Source organism: Lampris incognitus, chromosome 3 (assembly GCF_029633865.1).
Source record: "Lampris incognitus isolate fLamInc1 chromosome 3, fLamInc1.hap2, whole genome shotgun sequence".
NCBI classification, from domain to species: Eukaryota; Metazoa; Chordata; class Actinopteri; order Lampriformes; family Lampridae; genus Lampris; species Lampris incognitus.
In genome coordinates, this window is record NC_079213.1 from 50,916,181 (window position 1) to 50,936,276 (window position 20,096).

The 20,096-nt window shown below is 45.2% G+C and overlaps 1 protein-coding gene across 1 annotated transcript; it reads left to right on the plus strand.

The window, feature by feature from the left end:
* The first annotated feature begins 8,899 nt into the window (after window positions 1-8,899).
* On the plus strand, window positions 8,900-18,382 carry LOC130109752 (gastrula zinc finger protein XlCGF57.1-like). The gene is made up of 2 exons (XM_056276738.1): window positions 8,900-9,050; window positions 16,388-18,382. Exons 1-2 carry the CDS (start codon window positions 8,900-8,902, stop codon window positions 17,857-17,859), a joined length of 1,623 nt encoding a protein of 540 aa, XP_056132713.1. The 3' UTR covers window positions 17,860-18,382.
* Window positions 18,383-20,096: the final 1,714 nt, after the last annotated feature.

Consider the following 20,096-nt stretch of genomic DNA (forward strand, 5'->3'; position numbering starts at 1 on the left):
GGCACAGACTGAAATCACAGTCCAGAGGTGCCATCCCAACACCCTGCAAGACCTGTACAAATTCTGCCATGCAGAATGGGCAAAAATTACTCCAGAAGACTGTGCAAAGCTTGGACATACTTCCCCCAAGAGGATCATGGCTGTTATTGCAGAAAAAAGGTACTCTACAAAATATTGATATGTTAGAGTTGAATACTTATGCAACCACTGTATTTTAGTTTTTAATTTATTTACAAAAATCAGTGAAACATATCTTATTTTGGCTTTGGGAACATGCTGATAAATCTTATGGCTTCACAACAATAATATTGTTCAGGAACAGATGTGTGAGTATCTTTTATAATCCAGAAATTAGTGATGACTGTCAAGGGGGTTGAATACTTTTGCAAGGCACTGTATCCCTAAATTTTTCCCAATGGAAAAACAAAAAAAAAGCAAGAGGAGTCAAGCCAGTACCATGCGATGGAAAAGGGCCAATACATTGGATTCACAACTTCCTGTGCAACAGATCCCAAGCAGTCAAAGTGGAAAACATAACATCAGCCTTGATCATAACCAACATCAGAGCCACCCGGGGATGTGTCCTCGGTCCCCTGCTTTCCACCTTTAATACCAATGACTGTCAAAGCGCATCACCCATCACCACTTTATTCAAATATGATGACAAGAAAGCCATCCTTGCACTCCTGACAGAAACTAACTTACTGTCTACAGCAACTCCATATTTCAGCTCACAAACTGGTGCATTGACAGCTTCCTGCAACTCAACGTCTCCAAAATGAATGTGGGCTTCAACCCCCAACATTGAACCCGATCATCATACATGAAGGGAAAGTAAGACTGTGGAGAGCTTGACGTACCTCAGGATCACTATGGACAAAACATTCACTTTCAGTCAGCATGCCACAGACATCCACAAGTGCTGTCAACAGAGCAAACCAATCCAAACTAAGCCTAAAGCCAAAGTAACATGCCAACTGTACAGCCATGAACTACCTTACCTTAACCATACAATGAATCTGCTGACACACATGTAAAGAATCAATACATTGTTTCTTTTTATAGTCTGCATGTTTTTGATCATGAATACTTCTGAAATATTACTGTCTCTGCTTGTGCTCTGATGCCCACTTCTCCATATAATTACATTACAAATGGAAAAACATGTTTGACAACTAATTTTTAGCCGCCGGATAGACCAGCTATTTAGCCTTGATATTTGAATATAAATACAAACTTGCCTACATTTCTTTTCCAAATATCAGAAAGGATTTTGTTAAAGTGATTGCCCTAAATGATATCACTTAATATTTCATTGCTCATTACTTTATTTAAATTGTCCAGTCATAATTTCCCATAATGTTTATATTTTGTCTTTACCCTCTAGACCTCCAGTTGCTCTTAGTTTCTGAAGACGAGGTTCCCTCTGTGAAGCAGGAGTGGAGCCCCAGTCAGGACCAGGAGCAGCCAGAGCCCCCACATTTTAAAGAGGAAGAGGAGAAACTCTGGAGCAGTCAGGAGGATGAGCAGCTTCAACGACAGGAGGAGAAGGCTGACATTACCAAACTGTCATTCCCCCCTTTACCTGGGAGGAATGAAAGTGATGAAGAGAAAGCTCAGTCCTCTCAGCTTTATCAAAGCCAGACTGAGGAGAGAAGAGAGGGAGAGCCTCCAGCCAGCACCTCAACTTAGCAGATGAAACCAAACCCGTAGGAGAGGACTGTGGACCTTCAGAACCAACCGGTAACCTCGAACAAGATGGAGATTTACAGCCAACTAGTGATGGACCTCTCTCTTCAGACTGTTGTGAAGGTGAGACTGAAGACAATGATGATGATCGGAACAAGACTAGAAAATCTCAGTCAGTTTTGGACACAACAGAGAACAATGAAAACAGTAATCAGAGATCGCCTGAGAATAAACCCGCCAGTTGCCCAGTCTGTGGTAAAGGATTTACTAGGAGAACAAATATGAAGGCACACATGATAATACATACAGGAAAGAAACCTTTCAGTTGCTCAGTCTGTGGTGAAGGGTTTTCAGAGAGAGGAACTATGCAGACACACATGAAAATACATCAAACTATATCTTTGTGAAATTTCAAATTTTTAATATAATTTTCGTATAACTTTTATATAATGTATTATTAAATGTATTTATTATTTTAATTATTTACTATTTTTATTTATTTATTTATTTTAATATTTGATATATATTTATATATATTTATTTAATTTTAGCAATTGGAGCAAAATGAGGTCGATTTAAATAAAACCAAGTGGTACAAAGATCTGAATGGCATTTTCATAAGTTATGAAAAATAAAAATGCAGTGAAACTTTTTAGTATAATAAAGAATATAATTTACGAAAAAAGCCCTAGCCCTGTTAATATTTTTTCTATGTATTTTATATTGATGTTATTTCAGCCTCTAATCTTTTTTAATTTTTTCAGTTTCATTTGTATGCACCTGGTCCTATTGTTCTAATATGGAAATGTTATTGCCATTTTTGAAAATTCGAAATTATTATACTTAAAAAAATAAAAAATAAAAAAGAGAAGCTCTTATCATTGCTGCCAGTTAGATAGTTCCGGGTCATTTCATTCAGTTAAGAACCTTTCAAAGCAAAAAAAAAAAAAAGACTATTCGAACCATGGATGTGCTACAGTAGACCTGGATACCGGATCTAAAAATGGCGCCTGTTCATTCCTATGAGAAATGCTCTGAAATTTCGTGTCATAGTCACGAAATGTAATCGATGAAATCTTGCTGAGAGACACGAAGTCACTGAAATTTTCTTGTCCTGCACCGCGAAGTTGTATCCAATGCATTCCTATGGGCCAAGTTTTTCTTGCGCGAGTCACGTTATCAAGATGCTGGCTCTGGCTGGTCCGGTCTCCCGGGAGAATGCCGGTCACTTACATATATTTGAAAACACAAAAACTACCCTAACCCTAACTCTTATGTATCCACATATCAGAGCAGAAACGACACCACTGCTCAGTAACCGTCTACATCAGCGCTCTTTATTTTCCTTAGTTTTTTACATGTCATTTTCTTACTTCTCCCTTCTACTGCCCCCTCCCCCCACAGTGGGCGGCGGACTAACTACAAGATATAATCCTAACCGCCGTAGTTTTGTGTTTTCAAATATACGTAAGTGACCGGCATTCTCCCGGGAGACCAGACCAGCCAGAGCCAGCATCTTGATATGTTTGAGCTAGTGGTGTGTAAAAACGAGGCATACTCCAAGTTAACAGTTAAGGGGCTTTAGTGTCGAACTGTATGTATCAACAATACAGAGATTAACTGACGCACGCAGGAGACTGCGTGCCTTACGTAACATTGATTACAGTTAACATCCACTGAGTGGTGCTAAAAAAACCCACCCGTAACACCTCCCTTTCCTTTAAGTAAACAAAACACTTCTTGAAATACCAATTTCACCCAAGACATGGTTATATCTAGTTCTCAAAAACAATTAAACAGCCTGTCTAAACTCTGAACATTAGAACCAGTCCATGTCAGTTTATAGGTTCAGTCTGTTGGGAGGCCGTATCTGACGGCCATATCGAGAGAGCAGGGGAATGGGGTGACGATGGGACAGCAGAGGTGTCCAAAGTCTGTGGTGGGCCCCGAGCCCGTGGACTGCTGTACAGCCTGCTGGGAGAGGGTGGAGGAGAGTGCATGCCCTCTCACCTTCGGCATTTCACTCTGTGGCTGAGACCCACTGCATTCAGATGAAGGCCCCTCTGCGCCAGCCCTAGGGTTTTGTGATGGCCTTGCCTCTGCCATACATAGATCGACTCGATTGCGACGATGCAAGGAGCCCTCGACCTCTACCAGATATGGCCGCGGGGCCACTTTCTGCAGACACACTCCCTGTTGCCAGATGCCAGTCCTGTCCCCTAGTAGTGGCTTCATCTGAACTGCTTCTCCCACTGCGAGCTCGGGTAAGTCCTTAGCAGTTCTGTCGTAGATGAGTTTCGAGATTTGTTTCCTGTGCCACAGTTTATCTAGAACACCCGTAACGATGCGTGGCTCAAGAAGTGCATCAACAACTGGCACAGCTGACTTCAAACGCCGTGACATCAGTCGTTGGGCAGGACTGCTGTCCATACCCTCCGTTGGGGTGTTTCTCCATTGTAAGATTGCCTTCCAGGCATCCTCGCCATCCCGTAGTGCGTTCTTGCACAGGTTCTTTGCGATTTTGACTGCTTCCGCCTTCCCGTTGGCCTTGGGATGCCTTGGTGAGGAGGTGATATGGTCAAACCCCAACTCCACAGCGAATTGGCGGAATTGAGTACAGGGGAACTGGGGCCAATTGTCGGAAACAACCCTGTCAGGTTGCCCATAACGAGCAAATTGACCCTTGCATCATTTCATTGTTGTCTCCGCGCTAAGGTCTGGCAGAACATCAATCTCCCAGAAATCTGAGTAGTGATCAACTACCATTAGAAAGTCTTTCCCACTGTGTTGGAAAAGATCCAGACTCATGATTTGCCAGGGGCGTGTGGGCAGTTCATGGCTCAGCATTGTCTCCTTTTGCTGCTCAATCGTATACTCATTGCATGTAGAGCATTTACTGACATAATCCTTGATTTCGCTCTACATTCCAGGCCAGTATATGGTTTCCCGTGCTTGTCTGTAGCAGGCCTCGCCACCGATGTGACTGCCATGTACTCTGGCAAGCATCTCAGGACGCAATTATTTTGGGATCACCACTCTTTGCCCCCTAAACAAGACTCCATTCTGGACACTTACCTCCTCTTTGATAGGCCAGAACTCTCTGACTGTCTGTTCTGTTTCATCCTTATAATCAGGCCAACCCTTCAGGATAGTAGACTTCAGGACTTGCAGCTGTCTGTCGTTGTCTGTGTGTTGCTGTATCTGTACCTGCCTTTTGTCTGTGACATTCAGATAGTCAGCCACATTTATGTGCTCAATTGCCAGTTACTTGCCCACCATACTGCAGACTGTGTGCTCTGCATGCATAGAGCCAGGGTGTGTTTTTGAAGTGACAGCCCTGCTTAATGTGTCACTCACAAACATGTCTGGTCCTGGTTTGTAGATCACCCTCAGGTTGTAATTCTGAAGAGCCAGTAGCATGGTCTGCAAGCACTTGGGAGCATTGAGGAGAGGCTTGCTGAAGATTGCTATGAGGAGCTTTTGATCTGTCTCCGCTGTGATATTGTCTCTACCGTACAGATAATGATGGAAACACTGGCAGGCAAATACTATGCTGAGGCATTCCTTCTCTATCTGCACATAGTTTTGCTCTGTAGGCGTGAGTTCCCTCGATGCGAAAGCAATAGGCTGCCCCTGCTGTATCAGACGGCAGCCCATGCCATGCTGGCTAGAGTCACTGTACTGTGACGGGTTTTGACACATCACAATATCGCAGCACAGGTGTCTGTGTCACAAGCTGCTTTATCTCCCTGACAGCTGCATCGTGCTTCGGCAGCCAGTGCCAGACTGTGTCCTTGTCTGTGAGTCTCCTCAAAGGCACGCATACTTCTGAGAGCCGCGGGAGAAACTTAGCCAAGTACGTCATGAATCCGTGAGTCTCTGCACACCCTTGACGTCGGATGGGGCTGGAATGTCCAAAACCGCTCTGACTTTCTCCGGGTCAGCTTTTAGACCTGCAGCCAACAGGATGTGGCGATGGAACCGCACTTCAGACACTCTAAACAGAAGCTTCTTGACACTGAGCCGCAGTTTCACTTGTCGACAGCGGTCCAGAAGGGCTACCAGCTTGTCATCATGGTCCTTGTTTGCCTCTTCCTTGCTATTGCCACAACCAACGATGAGGATGTCGTCAGCTATAGGCTCCACTCCCTCAAGCCCTTCCAACAGATCATGCTGTTTCCTCTAGTAGACCTCTGGGGCTACTGACACACCAAACGGAAGATTCAACCATCTCTTTCGGCCCCAGGGGGTCCAAAAGGTGGTCATGAGGCTGCTAGCCTCATACAGTTTACACTGAAGAAAAGCATTTCTTGCATTGACCAGTGTGAAGACCTTGGCTTTAGGCAGCTTATAGAGCACATCCTCCAGTGTGGGATAAAGTAATGCGAGCGTCTGATTGCCTGGTTGAGATGGTGCGGCTGTAGACATATACGCAGCTTTTCTGGTCTTTTCACTATGACCATATTGCTGATCACATCCGTGGGCTCACTGACTGATATAATATGACCCTCTCTTTCATATTGGTCGAGCTGAGCCTTCACAGCTTCCTTCATAGCCACCGGAACAGTGCGTGGTGCACTCTGCACCGGCTGAACCACTGGATCCAAGTAGAAATTGAACCTCTCCGGAGAGTGCCTCCACAGGACCAGTGAAGACATCCTGATATGCTCTGATGACTGTACTTCTGGTGAGAGGCGTGGTGAGGTTGTCGTCCACTGCGTTGAGCCCTTCTACTCTGAGCTCCTCTGGTATGGTAAAGTGTATGAGCCCCATCTCCTCTGACGTGGACCCTGACAGCAGTGGCAACTGTTGTGTATTTACGACCTCAAAATCCAGCTTGTATTTGCTGCCCCATACAACACTCACAATGGTAAGGACCCCAAATGATGGCAGACCTTGGTCTGAGTACATTTTCAGTGTGGTGCAACTATGCTTTAGTTTCTCTCTGGGAGCTAGCCTCTTCTTGTCCCCGAGACTCATGACGTTGCACGTAGCTACTGAGTCAAGCTGGCATCTCTGTAGTTTGCCATTCAGGCGGAGACTGACAAACGATTTCTTGCCTTTTGTTCCCACTGCACCAATGCTTTCTGTTGAATACTCATCATTTGTGTCCATGACTGTGTTGTCTTTATCAATGTTCAGTCCCTCAACTGCGTGGAGTTTACTATCCTTTTTCTTATTTTTATTACAAACTCTCGCAAGGTGATTGGCTGTGCCACAAGCATTGCAGGTCTTGCCATACACTGGGCAGTGTTCTCTTCCCCACTCATGTGCTGTGCCACAGTATTTGCATGCAGAGAGGCCCCCACCTTGTGATCTGGGGTTCCCACTCATTTCCTCTGTAGTACTGGCTGATCTTTGAATATTTGTTTCTCTACAATATTGACATTGTCCACGAGTGATCTCTCCTGCTCCATGGATCTCAACTGCAAATCACTCAGCTCTGCTGCTCTGCATGCTTCAATAGCACTGACGAGAGTCAAGTGCTTTTCCCTTAACAAGCGTCTGCATGTGCCCTCTTTAGCAATGCCGATGACTATTCTGTCCCTGATTAAGTCATCTCATAGGGCTCCATATTCACATGTGGAAGCTTTCTCCCTGAGCCGTGTCACGAAGCAGTCTATTGTTCCACCTTCCTCTCGTCTACAACAGCCAAAAACGTAGCGCTCATAAATCACATTTTTAGCTGGTTTGAAATACCTTTCCAATGAGTCCAGTATGACCGTCGCGTCTTCTTGCTGTGCGTCGGTCAGATTTAAGTTGAGTCTGTAGACATGTCGACATTCAACTCCCATGACACTCCTCAGAGTCGCTGCCGGGACCTTCTTGTCCTTGTCCACCAGCCCTGTGGCTAAAGCATAATCTTCATATTCTGCTCGGAAGAGTTCCCAGTTCGCACTCAGGTTGCCACTGAGCTTCATCGGAGCTGGCGGGGGTATGGTCTCGGCCATGGCTATTCACTGCTGTTACTGCGGCACGGATAGCTAGCATTAACAAAACAAAAAGCTTGCAAAACTCGCTTGACGGCTCAATATCCCTTCAGCCACCAAATCGCCGAATCAAAGGTCCACGTCTGACACCATGTTTGAGCTAGTAGTGTGTAAAAACGAGGCATACTCCAAGATAAAAGTTAAGGGGCTTTAGTGTCGAACTGTAAGTATCAACAATACAGAGATGAACTGACGCACGAAGGAGACTGCGTGCCTTACGTAACATTGACTACAGCTAACATACACTGGGTGGTGCTATAATACCTGGTACACGGGGCCCACTGAATATGCCTCTAGGCTATGAGATGAGCGAACCATGTTCAGGATCCGGCGCTGCGCGTTCATGAACGCTGTGCTAGCGGACTTCATGGATGCATAATAAGACTATTACGGGACTTACTTTGGACTTGAAGCCATGGATATGTTTATACAAACGGCAAAAAAAAACAACTTTCAAAACAAAGTCCAAGAAGTGACCAATAAATGCGACGCAAAACCACAAATTCAAAATATCTTGATGTGTGAAAGAGAAAACTCAGCTTTGTTTTATTTATTCACTTTACCTTTGATTTTTGTTCATCCGAAAATCGTTTGTTTAACCTAGCAAAGATCCTCGTTCCCGAGACACAACATGACCGCGCGTAGAGTGCTCGTACACAGCCGTGACGTCAATGCAGAAAAAAATATATTTCTGGGCTTTTTCAGGGCTTTGGAAACATGTTAAAAAGACTAAAACCAAATGGCTTAAAAATGTACAATACAAAGAGTAATAATTGACTATGATTATAGCTGCAAGTGTCCTGTCAACAGTTTTACAGGCGTCTCTTTCACAACGGTGGTCTATGAGAAAAATGCTTTTTGGGCCGCAGGGGATTTTTCGCTGCAATACCGCGAGTGACCACTGGAAAAAAATTGGCTGCAAGGCTGACGCCGCATCCAGTTCTACTATAATGCATCCATGATTCGAACTCAGCCCAGTTCTCTTTATACATCATTTATACAACCACCTCCAACGTCCCACCCACTTCTCTTCATATGCCAAACAAAACAATGACGTCATACTGTAGCGACCGTGGGAGGCGGGCGCTCTGACTGTCGGCGGTTCTGCGCCAGGCGAGCAGCTCACATAATACATCCATGCTGTTAACACCGGGACCGTTCAACACTTCTGAACTGATCGTCGTCTGAAGATGTTTTTTGTTAAACCGTTGAGATCGATGATGGATCAACCCATCTCCGAAATATTCTCGGAGTTTGAACGAAGGATCGCAGTTTATGAGTCTGAAATCTCGCGTCTAAAGAAGGAAAACTATCGACAGAGGAAACTGCTGGACGCCGTTTATAAGCCTGAAGTACGGATATACAAATCAGGTTTGTACGATTAAACTGTCCACATGGTTCTTGTAGTTCATGTCATCAGTATCGTTCAGTTACACGATGTTATGTGCTGAAGACGACACTGAAGTTAGCTTGGGATTCGGCGGTTAAGGGGAAAGATAAGGGAAATTTAACCAACAGCACTGAGCGACCGAGCCTCCGGAGGTTTTTCCTCTCTTACTGCTGTGAAAGCGTCTTATTTATGCAAAGCCTTAACTCTGTCTGAACCCCACTTTCACATTTGTTAAACCCTTATTCTACTTGTGAAAATGCAAAAATGGGAGATTTCGCTGCTTTTTTCATATCTACACAGACAGGAAGATATTTTAAGTGGGGGGGGGGGCTGCCAAACTAAAACGAAAAGTTTTGTGGCGAGCCGGCGTGTTAGATGTTAGAATGAGTCTAGAGGCAGAAGTCTCTTTTTAACCCCAACTCCCGTGCCCCCTCCCCCCCATGTCCCAAGTGGCGACATCAGTCCCAGTCACGGTCCTACAGTCAGTTAGTTAGTGAACGGTCTCCTACTCGCAAAACAACAACACAAGAATAACCACAACATGAACACCATATCATTAAGACACAATTTTAAATCTCACATTAGCAGTCCCATCAGCCACTGCGCTCCCCCAGCACAGAACCGACGACAGTCAGAGCGACCGCCTACCCGGGCGCTACAGTATGACGTCATTATTTTGTTTGTAAGGTGCGTGTGTAGCAGATTTGGAATGGGGTGCTTAGTCACTTTATTATTAAACATGTACATTCCACACAGCCCTAGCCCACTGTTTAAAATAAAGGTATGTTTTTGTTTTTTTTTGCGTTTCTGTTTTTGTTTTTTTGCATTTGTACGTTAGGAGAAGTTAAGCATACTGTTGGGTCTAAGATGTTACACAGCCACCTGCCACTACTGGGGGGCAGCCCCCCCAGTCCCCCCTTCCCACGCTAATATATCTAGACCACATTGGACTGGGTCCAGATCAAAACCACTATACTGGTTAAATCGGAGCTAAATTATCCCAGAGAAGAGAGAGACTCATTAAAACATAGTTTCACATTTGTGAAACCTTTATTCTATTTGTGAAAATGCAAAAAGGGAGCTTTCACTGTTTTTTTCACCTCTAGTTTGGTTTAAACGTTTATTTGGGAAGGGACAATGTACATTAATCAAAATTCGAAACAAATGTAATGTACACGAGTTAGGTAATAGGCTAGTTTCAATCGGCAGTCCCTTTGCCTGTTGTTGTTAGGCATCCTAAGATAATAAAATAGTACACAAAAAAATACAACATACAATACAAGAAAAACAAGACTACATTGGACCAGGTCCTGATCAAAAGTAACCACTTAGACTGGTCAGATCTGGACTAGATTATCCCAGATAGGCAAAAGATTTTTTGAAAGTACAGTTTCAGATTTGTGAAACCTTTATTCTGTTTGTGAAAATGCTATATAATACATAACATTGTGCTGATATTTTCTGAGTGACACTGTGAGATGGTGTACTGTCAGTCTGAAGTGAAATGGGTCTGTGGAAATAGGCGGTTTTCTTTTAATTCTAATCTGAATTCAGAGAGAACATAGCTCATATTCAATTCAATTCAATTTATTGTCATTAAAAACAATGTGCAGGCACATGTTAAAAATTAAATGAGGGCTGTGGCTTCACCAAACAGTGCAAGACAGACACAGACAAACACAGCAAGCACAGTATAATATATACACACATGAAGACCAAACACAATATAAGATACACACACATGAAGACCAAAAGCTAAAATAGGTTTAAAAAAAGAGCAAGAGTACAAAATATTTAAAAATATCTACAGACGTTCAGTGGGTAGCCAGGTTCAGGTGGGTAACAGCTTGTGGAAAGAAGCTGTTTTTGAGCCTGGTAGTGCGGGCTCTGAGGCTCCTGTAGCGCCTCCCAGAGTGCAGGGGGGAGAACAGTCCATGGTTGGGGTGGGTGGGATCTCTGCTGATGCTGAGACCCCTTCGAAGGCAGCGTTTGTGATAAATGTCTTTTATGGCTGGGAGCTGGGTATCGGTGATATGCTGGGCCGCCTTGACGACCCGCTGCAGAGCTTTCTGGTCTACTGAGGTGCAGTTGCCGTACCACACTGAGATGCAGCTGGTCAGGATGCTCTCTATGGTGCAGTGGTAGAAGTTGGTAAGAATTTTGGGAGATAGACGGGCGCTCCTCAGCCCCCTCAGGAAATGGGCCTTTTTCACAAGGGCCTGGGTATTTAATGTCCAGGAAAGGTCCTCGTTGATGTGGACTCCAAGGAATTTAAAACTGGAAACACGCTCCACTTCCATCCCATTGATGTGTATGGGGGAGTGGCTGCAGCTTCTAGACCTCCTGAAGTCCACAATCAGCTCCTTCGTCTTCTGCACATTGAGGACAAGATTGATGGTAGTACACCATGATGTGAGGTGCTGAATCTCGTCCCTGTAGGCTGTCTCGTCATTGTTGGTGATATGGCCAATGACTGTGGTGTCATCTGCAAACTTAACTATAACATCTGAAGGATAAGTTGGCAGGCAGTCATGGGTAAAGAGGGAGAAAAGGAGGGGGCTCAGAACACAGCCTTGAGGGGCACCTGTGCTGAGGGTCAGGGTGGAGGAGTTGTGGTCACCTAACCTAACAGACTGAGGTCTGTTGGTCAGGAAGTCCAGGGTGCAGTTACAGAGGGAGGGGTTGAGGCCAAGGGAGAGGAGTTTGGTGGTTAGTTTGGCGGGGATGATAGTGTTGAAGGCAGAGCTGTAATCTATAAACAGCATCCATAAACAGCATATGTGTTGTTAAGTTCAAGGTGGGTCAGAGAAAAGTGCAGGGCAGTGGCAATGGCGTCCTCCGTAGACCTTTTGGGACGGTAGGCAAACTGATGTGGGTCGAATGAGGGGGGGATAATGTTTTTGATGACAGAACCAGTCTCTAAAAACACTTCATGGCAATGGGGTGAGTGCTATGGGTCGGTAGTCATTCAGACATGTGGATGTTGGTTTCTTGGAGACAGGAATGATAGAGGTGGTCTTAAAGCATGCCGGGACTATGGATTAAGACAGTGAGAGGTTAAATATGGTTTTGAAGACCTCAGCCAGCTGGTCGGCACATTCCCGGAGGACCCGACCCGGTATGCCGTCCGGTCCGGCAGCCTTGCGTGTGTTCACTCTGCGCAGTGATTCTCTGACCTCTGTGATCGATAGAGTGAGCACCTGGTTTTTTGGATGGCTGGAGATTTTTGTGGCTGGGTCAGTATTGTCTTTGTCGAAGTGGGCATAGGAATGATTTAGCTTGTTTGGCAGGCAGGGAGGCACCATGGACAGTGGGACCGCTATTGGAGCTTTTGTAGTCTGTTATAGACTGAAAGCCTTGCCACATTCACCGGAGATCGGAGTTATTGTGAAACTCTATTCGTAGGGAATATTTATGTTTGGCTGTTCTGATACCCTTTTTGAAGTTGGATCTGGCTGCGCTGTAGGCCTCACAGCATCCCGGACTTTCAGCAGCTGCTGGACCTCACTGGTCATCCAGGGTTTCTGGTTTGGAAAGGTGCAGATTGACTTTTTTGTTGTGGCACTCTCAGTGCAAAAGTTAATGTAGGCTAGTATGGCAGATATCTGTTCATTAATGTCTATATGGGAGCCATGGGTAGCTGAATGTGTAAAAATACTCCAGTTTGTGTTGTCAAAACAGTCCTGGAGTTCAGAGACTGCTCCTTCTGGCCGGACAGTGATTGTCTTTACTGCTGGCATGATCCGTTTTATTAGGGGTTTGTAGGCTGGGACCAGGAACAGGTAGATGTGTTCAGAATGCCCTAGGTGGGGGCAGGGAGTAGTTTTGTATGAGTCCTTAATGTTTGTATAGAGATGGTCCAGGGTGTTTTGTCCCCTAGTGGGGCAGGAGACATGCTGATAGAATTTGGGCAATACAGCCCTGAGATTAGCCTGATTGAAGTCACCACCTATGATAAAGGCATTGTCTGGGTGTTTGGTCTGTTGTCTGCTGATGGCACATTGTAGCAGCTTAAGTGCTACCTTAGCATTAGCATGTGGGGGATGTATACAGTGGCGATGGTAATGGCCGTTAGCTCCCTGGGCAGGTAAAAAGGCCTGCAATGAATCATAAGGAGCTCGAGATCAGCAGAGCAATGCCTTTCGACGATCTTTATATTGTTGAACCAAGAGTTATTGACATAAATACTCAAACCTCCTCCCCGGATCTTGCCAGAGTCCGCTGTCCTGTCGGCACGGAAGGCTGTGCGGCCCGCTAGCTCGACTGCCGAGTTGGCTATGTTGCTGTTGAGCCAAGTCTCCGTAAACATCAGTAGACAGCAGTTCTGCAGCCTTTTCTAAGAGGACAGCCTGATTCTTATCTCGTCCATTTTGTTAGCTAACGATCGGACATTAGCCATGAAGATGCTGGGGAAGGAAACTCTGAAGGGAGCGCGACTTAGCTTAGCATGTAGCCCGCCTCGTTTCCCCCTCTTCTGTTTACGTTGCCGACAGGGGGCAGCGTTTCCACTGCGAGACCGGTGAGCGGATAATATAGATGGGGAAGTTGTCCGTGATGCTGGAGGGAAGTGAGTAATCCGTTCTGAGGTTTAAAACTTCCTGACGGCTATAAAAGAGAGCATGACCTACACTTGTAAGCAAACTTAAAATTAATGTGTAAATAACAAAGAAAACATAGCACTGAACAGGGAGCCGCAGTAGCCGCTGCGTCCAGCGCGCCGCCTTCTTGATATGTGACTTCATGTATGCTCAATAATCCAAGGAGGAATATAAAAAAATTTTTTAAAAAAAATCAAAAAGTTTAATCATTTCATCTGAACACAATGTCTATTGCCAGAAACGTTTCATCACTCATCTAAGTGACCTCTACAGACGAAACTGACTGCAGTTATCCCCACCCTTATAAACAATCTACTACTACTAATACTACCGCTGCTGCTTTCGGCTGCTCCCGTTAAGGGTCGCCACAGCGGATCAACCGTTTCCATCTCTTCCTGTCCTCTGCATCTTCCTCTGTCACACCAGCCACCTGCATGTCCTCCCTCACCACATCCATAAACCTCCTCTTTGGCCTTCCTCTTTTCCTCTTCCCTGGCAGTTCCATATTCAGCATCCTTCTCCCAATATACCCAGCATCTCTCCTCCACACATGTCCAAACCATCTCAATCTTGCCTCTCTTGCTTTGTCTCCAAACCGTCCACCCTGCACTGTCCCTCTAATATACTTGTTCCTAATCCTGTCCTTCTCCATCACTCCCAATGAAAATCTTATCATCTTCAGCTTTGCCACCTCCAGCTCCACCTCTTGTCTTTTCATCAGTGCCATTATCTCCAAACCATATAACATAGCTGGTCTCACAAACATCTTGTAAACCTTCCGTTTACTTTTGCTCTCTTCTGTTGCAAATCACTCCTAACACTCTTCTCCACCCACTCCACCCTGCCTGCACTCTCTTCTTCTGCACTCCCCATTACTTCGGACAGTTGACCCCAATTATTTAAACTCATACGCCTTCATCACCTCTACTCCTTGCATCCTCACCATTCCACTGTCCTCGCTGTCATTCACGAATATGTATTCCGTCTTGTGCCTACTGACTTAAATTCCTCTTCTCTCCAGTGCATACCTCCACTTCTTTAGGCTCTCCTCAACCTGCACCTGCACTGTGATGTCATCTGCTGACATCACAGTCCACAGAAACTTCTGCCTGATCTCGTCTGTCAACATGTCCATCACCATTGCAAACAAAAAAGGGCTTAAAGCCGGACCTTGATGTAATCCCACCTCTACCTTGAACCCATCTGTCATTCCAACCACACACCTCACCACTGTGACACTTCCCTCATACATATCCTGCACCACTCCTACATACTTCTCTGCCACTCCCGACTTCCTCATACAATACCACACGTCCTCTTTCGGCACCCTGTCATATACTTTCTCCTAAATCCTACTTCTGTATACTTTGCTGTACTTCCTCGTTCCACCACCAAGTCTCTTTGTCTTCCTTCCTCAGTCCTGATGACACACCAAGTAGCTTCCTAGCTGTCTCACTCACTATTTCTGCGGTGCTTGACCAGCCATCTGACAACTCTTCACTACCACCCAGTTCCTGTTATAACTCCTCCCTGAACTCCACACAACAGTCTTCCTTCTTCAACTTCCACTATTTGATCTTTGGCTCTGCCTTCACTGGCTTCCTCTTCTTGGTCTCCAAAGTCATCCTACAGACCACCATCTGGTTCTGCCTAGCTATATTCTCCCCTGTCACCACGTTGCAGTCTCCAATCCCTTTTAGATCGTGCCTTCTACATAAGATATAGTCAACCTGTGTGCACTTTCCTCCACTCTTGTCCCCCCTCTTCTTGAAATATGTATTCACCACAGCCATTTCCATCCTTTTCAGAAAGTCCACCACCATTTGTCCTTCCTAATTTCTCTCCTTGACACCATACCTGCTCATCACCTCCTCATCACCTCAGTTCCCTTTACCAGCATGCCCATGGAAGTCCACTCCAATCACCACTCTCTCCTCCTTGGGTACCCTCTCCACCACGTCGTCCAACTCACTCCAGAATTCTTCTTTCTCTTCCATCTCACACCCAACTTGCGGGGCATATGTGCTGATAACATTCAGCAATACACCTTCGATTTCCAGCTTCATACTCATCACTCTGTTCAACACTCTCTTCACCTCCATCACACTCTTGACATACCGTTCCTTCAGAATTACCCCTACCCTATTTCTCTTCCCATTCACACCATGGTGGACGAGTTTGAACCCACCTCCGATGCTCCTGGCCTTACTCCCCTTCCACCTTGGCGTCTTGCACACTCAATATACTTACCTTTCTTCTTTCCATCATATCAGCCAACTCACTCCCTTTACCAGTCATAGTGCCAACATTCAAAGTTCCAACTCTCACTTCCACACTCTTACCCTTCCTCCTCTCCCACTGCATCTGGACATGCCTTCCCCCTCTCCTTCTCCTTCGTCCAACAGTAGCATAGTTTCCACTGGCACCTTGCTGGCCAACAGTACCAGTGGCGACCGTTGGGAACCCGGGCCTTGACCGATCCAGTATGGAAATCTGACTGATGATCCGCATATTTAATTTGGCAAAGACTTTACGCCAGATGCCCTTCCCGATGCAACCCTCCCCATTTATCCAGGTTTGGGACTGGCACTAAGAATGCACTGGCTTGTGCATCATCAGTGGCTGGGTTTGACTGCCCTAATATTTCATTGCTCATTATTTTATTTAAATTGTCCAGTCATAATTTCCCATAATGTTTATATTTTGTCTTTACCCTCTAGACCTCCAGTTGCTCTTAGTTTCTGAAGACGAGGTTCCCTCTGTGAAGCAGGAGTGGAGCCCCAGTCAGGACCAGGAGCAGCCAGAGCCCCCACATTTTAAAGAGGAAGAGGAGAAACTCTGGAGCAGTCAGGAGGATGAGCAGCTTCAACGACAGGAGGAGAAGGCTGACATTACCAAACTGTCATTCCCCCCTTTACCTGGGAGGAATGAAAGTGATGAAGAGAATGTTCAGTCCTCTCAGCTTTATCAAAGCCAGACTGAGGAGAAAAGAGAGGGAGATCCTCCAGCCAGCACCTCAACTGAGCAGATGAAACCAAAACCTGATGGGGTTGACTGTGGACCTTCAGAACCAACCGGTAACCTCGAACAAGATGGTGATTTACAGCCAACTAGTGATGGACCTCTCTCTTCAGACTGTTGTGAAGGTGAGACTGAAGACAATGATGATGGTCGAAACAAGACTAGAAAATCTCAGTCAGGTTTGGACACAACAGAGAACAATGAAAACAGTAATCAGAGATCTTCTGAGAATAAAGCCATCAGTTGCCCAGTCTGTGGTAAAAGATTTACTAGAAAAGGAACTCTGCAGAGACACATGATAATACATACAGGAAAGAAACCATTCAGTTGCTCATTCTGTGGTAAAGGATTTACTAGAAGAGGAACTATCAAGGCACACATGAGAATACATACAGGAAAGAAACCTTTCACTTGCTCAGTCTGTGGTAAAGCATTTTCTGAAAGAGGGACTATGCAGAGACATATGAGAATACATACAGGAGAGAAACCCTTCAGTTGCTCAGTCTGTGGTAAAGGGTTTTCTGAAAGAGGAACTATGCAGAGACACATAAGAATACACACAGGAGAGAAACCTTTCAGTTGCTCAGCCTGTGGTAAAGGATTCGCTAGAAGAGGAACTCTGCAGAGACACATGATAATACATACAGGAATGAAACCTTTCAGTTGCTCATACTGTGGTAAAGGATTTGCTAGAAGAGGAAATATGAAGGCACACATGAGAATACATACAGGAAAGAAACCCTTCAGTTGCTCAGTCTGTGGTAGAGCATTTTCTGAAAGAGGAACTATGCAGAGACATATGAGAATACATACAGGAGAGAAACCCTTCAGTTGCTCAGTCTGTGGTAAAGGGTTTTCTGAAAGAGGAACCATGCAGAGACACATAAGAAAACATGCAGGAGAGAAACCCTTCAGTTGCTCAGTCTGTGGTAAAGGGTTTTCTGAGAGAGGAACTATGCAGAAACACATGAAAATACACACAGGAGAGAAACCCTTCAGTTGCTCAGTCTGTGGTAAAGGGTTTTATGAAAGAGGAACTACCCGGCGACACATGAGAATACATACAGGAGAGCTACCCTTCAGTTGCCCTGTCTGTGGTAAAGGCTTTTCTCAAAGAGGAAATATGCAGAGACACATGAAGATGCATACAGAAGATGGGATAGGAATATGAAGGGGGTTAGGGACCAGTAAAGTTCCTCACCAGGCACGTCTTAAAGTTTAAAACTACTCTGAGATGATTAATATATTGTTTAACATGGTTTTCCTACATAAAAACAAAAATGAAAAGGGGCTGAAAGGACATCTACTCTCCTCATTGAGAAATTCAGGATCTATGAATATGCAAAGATCACAAGCCTCACACCCCACCCACAATCACTGCTTGCTCTAAGTTGACCAGTGAAAGATTGGTGTGCATCATGATGGCTAGCATTAGAGCAAACATCGGAGAATCAGCCACACATATTTGAGCCTCAGTCAGACTCAGGCTCTGGTTGTGCCCCACAATTGGGGACTAGCACACATAAAAGAATGGTGAGTGTAGTTAGCATCTTTTATTTGTTTATTTCGTTTGTTAGCTTGTAACAGGCAGTGGCTGACAAAGCAGTGGTTGTAAAATATACAATATCTGTTACGATGTTACAGTGTTTTCACCGTCTTACATTGTTATTAATAATACATAATAAAAAACTTCATTTATACAGCACTTCTCTAAACGAGGTTACAAAATGCTTCATAGAAAATTACCTAATTATATAATAGGAATCAGGAACACTTTGTCATTTCACTTCATGCACTTGTGTACATGAAATGAAACGAAATGCCGTTTCCCCCAGCCCACAGCACAAAGACAAAAACAAACCCAAAAACTACAAGAACACATATCCAAACACATATATCCAAACTAAACAATCACTGTCCAGGAGAACGAACGCCAGACCAGGATGACTGTCAGAACCGCCAGCCTGCATGGGTTAGCAGTTAGCTTAGCCCTCCCCGCTTCCGCGTCCTGTCAGACCGCCCTCAGCGTTTCCTTCTCGGGCGCAGCTCCAGGCAGGTGCCGTGGTCCCCGGGCCCACCGGACGAAGCGACCAAGCTCTCCCAGCCAGACACCCTCGACACATCTCCCCGCACTCCACACGACATCAAATACACGATAGGTGTTTACCAGGTGTTTGCCAATACCAGATGTCTAGTCAAAGTTTGCAGAAAGATATATTCCATCCGGCTGAGGTTTTATATTATGCGACATGTTGTCTTGATAACCAACCAAGTTTGCCTGGGAGTTGGCTCATGGGCAGTAGTCTAAAATTCAAAACCGCCGGGACATCAGGGCAAGGTGACCCGCACTGCACTTAAGTTTATGGTTCCGAGAGTTTTGTTTGAGACCAAGACCGGAAAGCAACAGAGAGAGGAACCGCCGACGCTACTGTGCGGTGCCATACCATTTTTCCGACGGCCCATTATTCCAAAACCCCAATAGTCCGAAAAATGTCCAGTTGGACCGAAGAGCCATTTGTCCAACGGCGTGTTATCCGGAAAACAAACGCCCTGTGCTCTGAAGGGCCGTTGTACCGAAAATACACACTTTCCCTGGAGTTGTTAGTTCAGTGACTGCCAGTGTTCCTGTTACACCAATGCGCTAGTTTGGCCGTCCCCCCAGATGGTAATCCAAATCTTAACCACAGCAAACCCGGGTCAAAAATGAACCATCTCCAACAGAATGCCTAATCTTAACCATTTTAATTTTATGCCTCTTTTAAACCGTGTTTATCTTACTGCCGTATGCTGTCTGAAACAGCCTGTTTTAAAAGCATGGTCACATGATCTGATGGATCACAGATTTCGGTGCAACACCTGCCCTGTCGTCAAGTGTCGTTGTCAATCATTGATCTAAACTTGCCAGAGATACACTTGATAAGAAAGTTGATATTTCTGGTGAAGTAGAGATGACATTCTCACAAGTGCTTTTAACGTTACACCTCCCTCCATGCATCCATTATCCAAACTGTTTATCCTGTGCTCAGGGTCGCGGGGATGCTGGAGCCTATCCCAGCAGTCATTGGGCGGCAGGCGGGGAGACACCCTGGTGGAGGCCAGGCCATCACAGGGCACCTCCTATTCACACAAATTAGTAATAAACTGTATTTTCGTGTTTACACGTCAAAATACACTAAGATATTAAGGGCAAAAAAACTCCAGGGAGCGTGTGTATTTTCGGAACGGGCCTTCGAAGCTGTAATATTTAAAAGGGTTGCCTCCTAACGGTCACTCTACAGTGTCTCGAATGAAGCAATGTCCACACATTAAATAGCGTTTGGTGTTCCGTGTTGACTGTGGTCTACCATGCATACACAATCCCTTCAGTCTGGTGACTTCCTGAATCCCCAGGATAGGTTAGTGACGTCA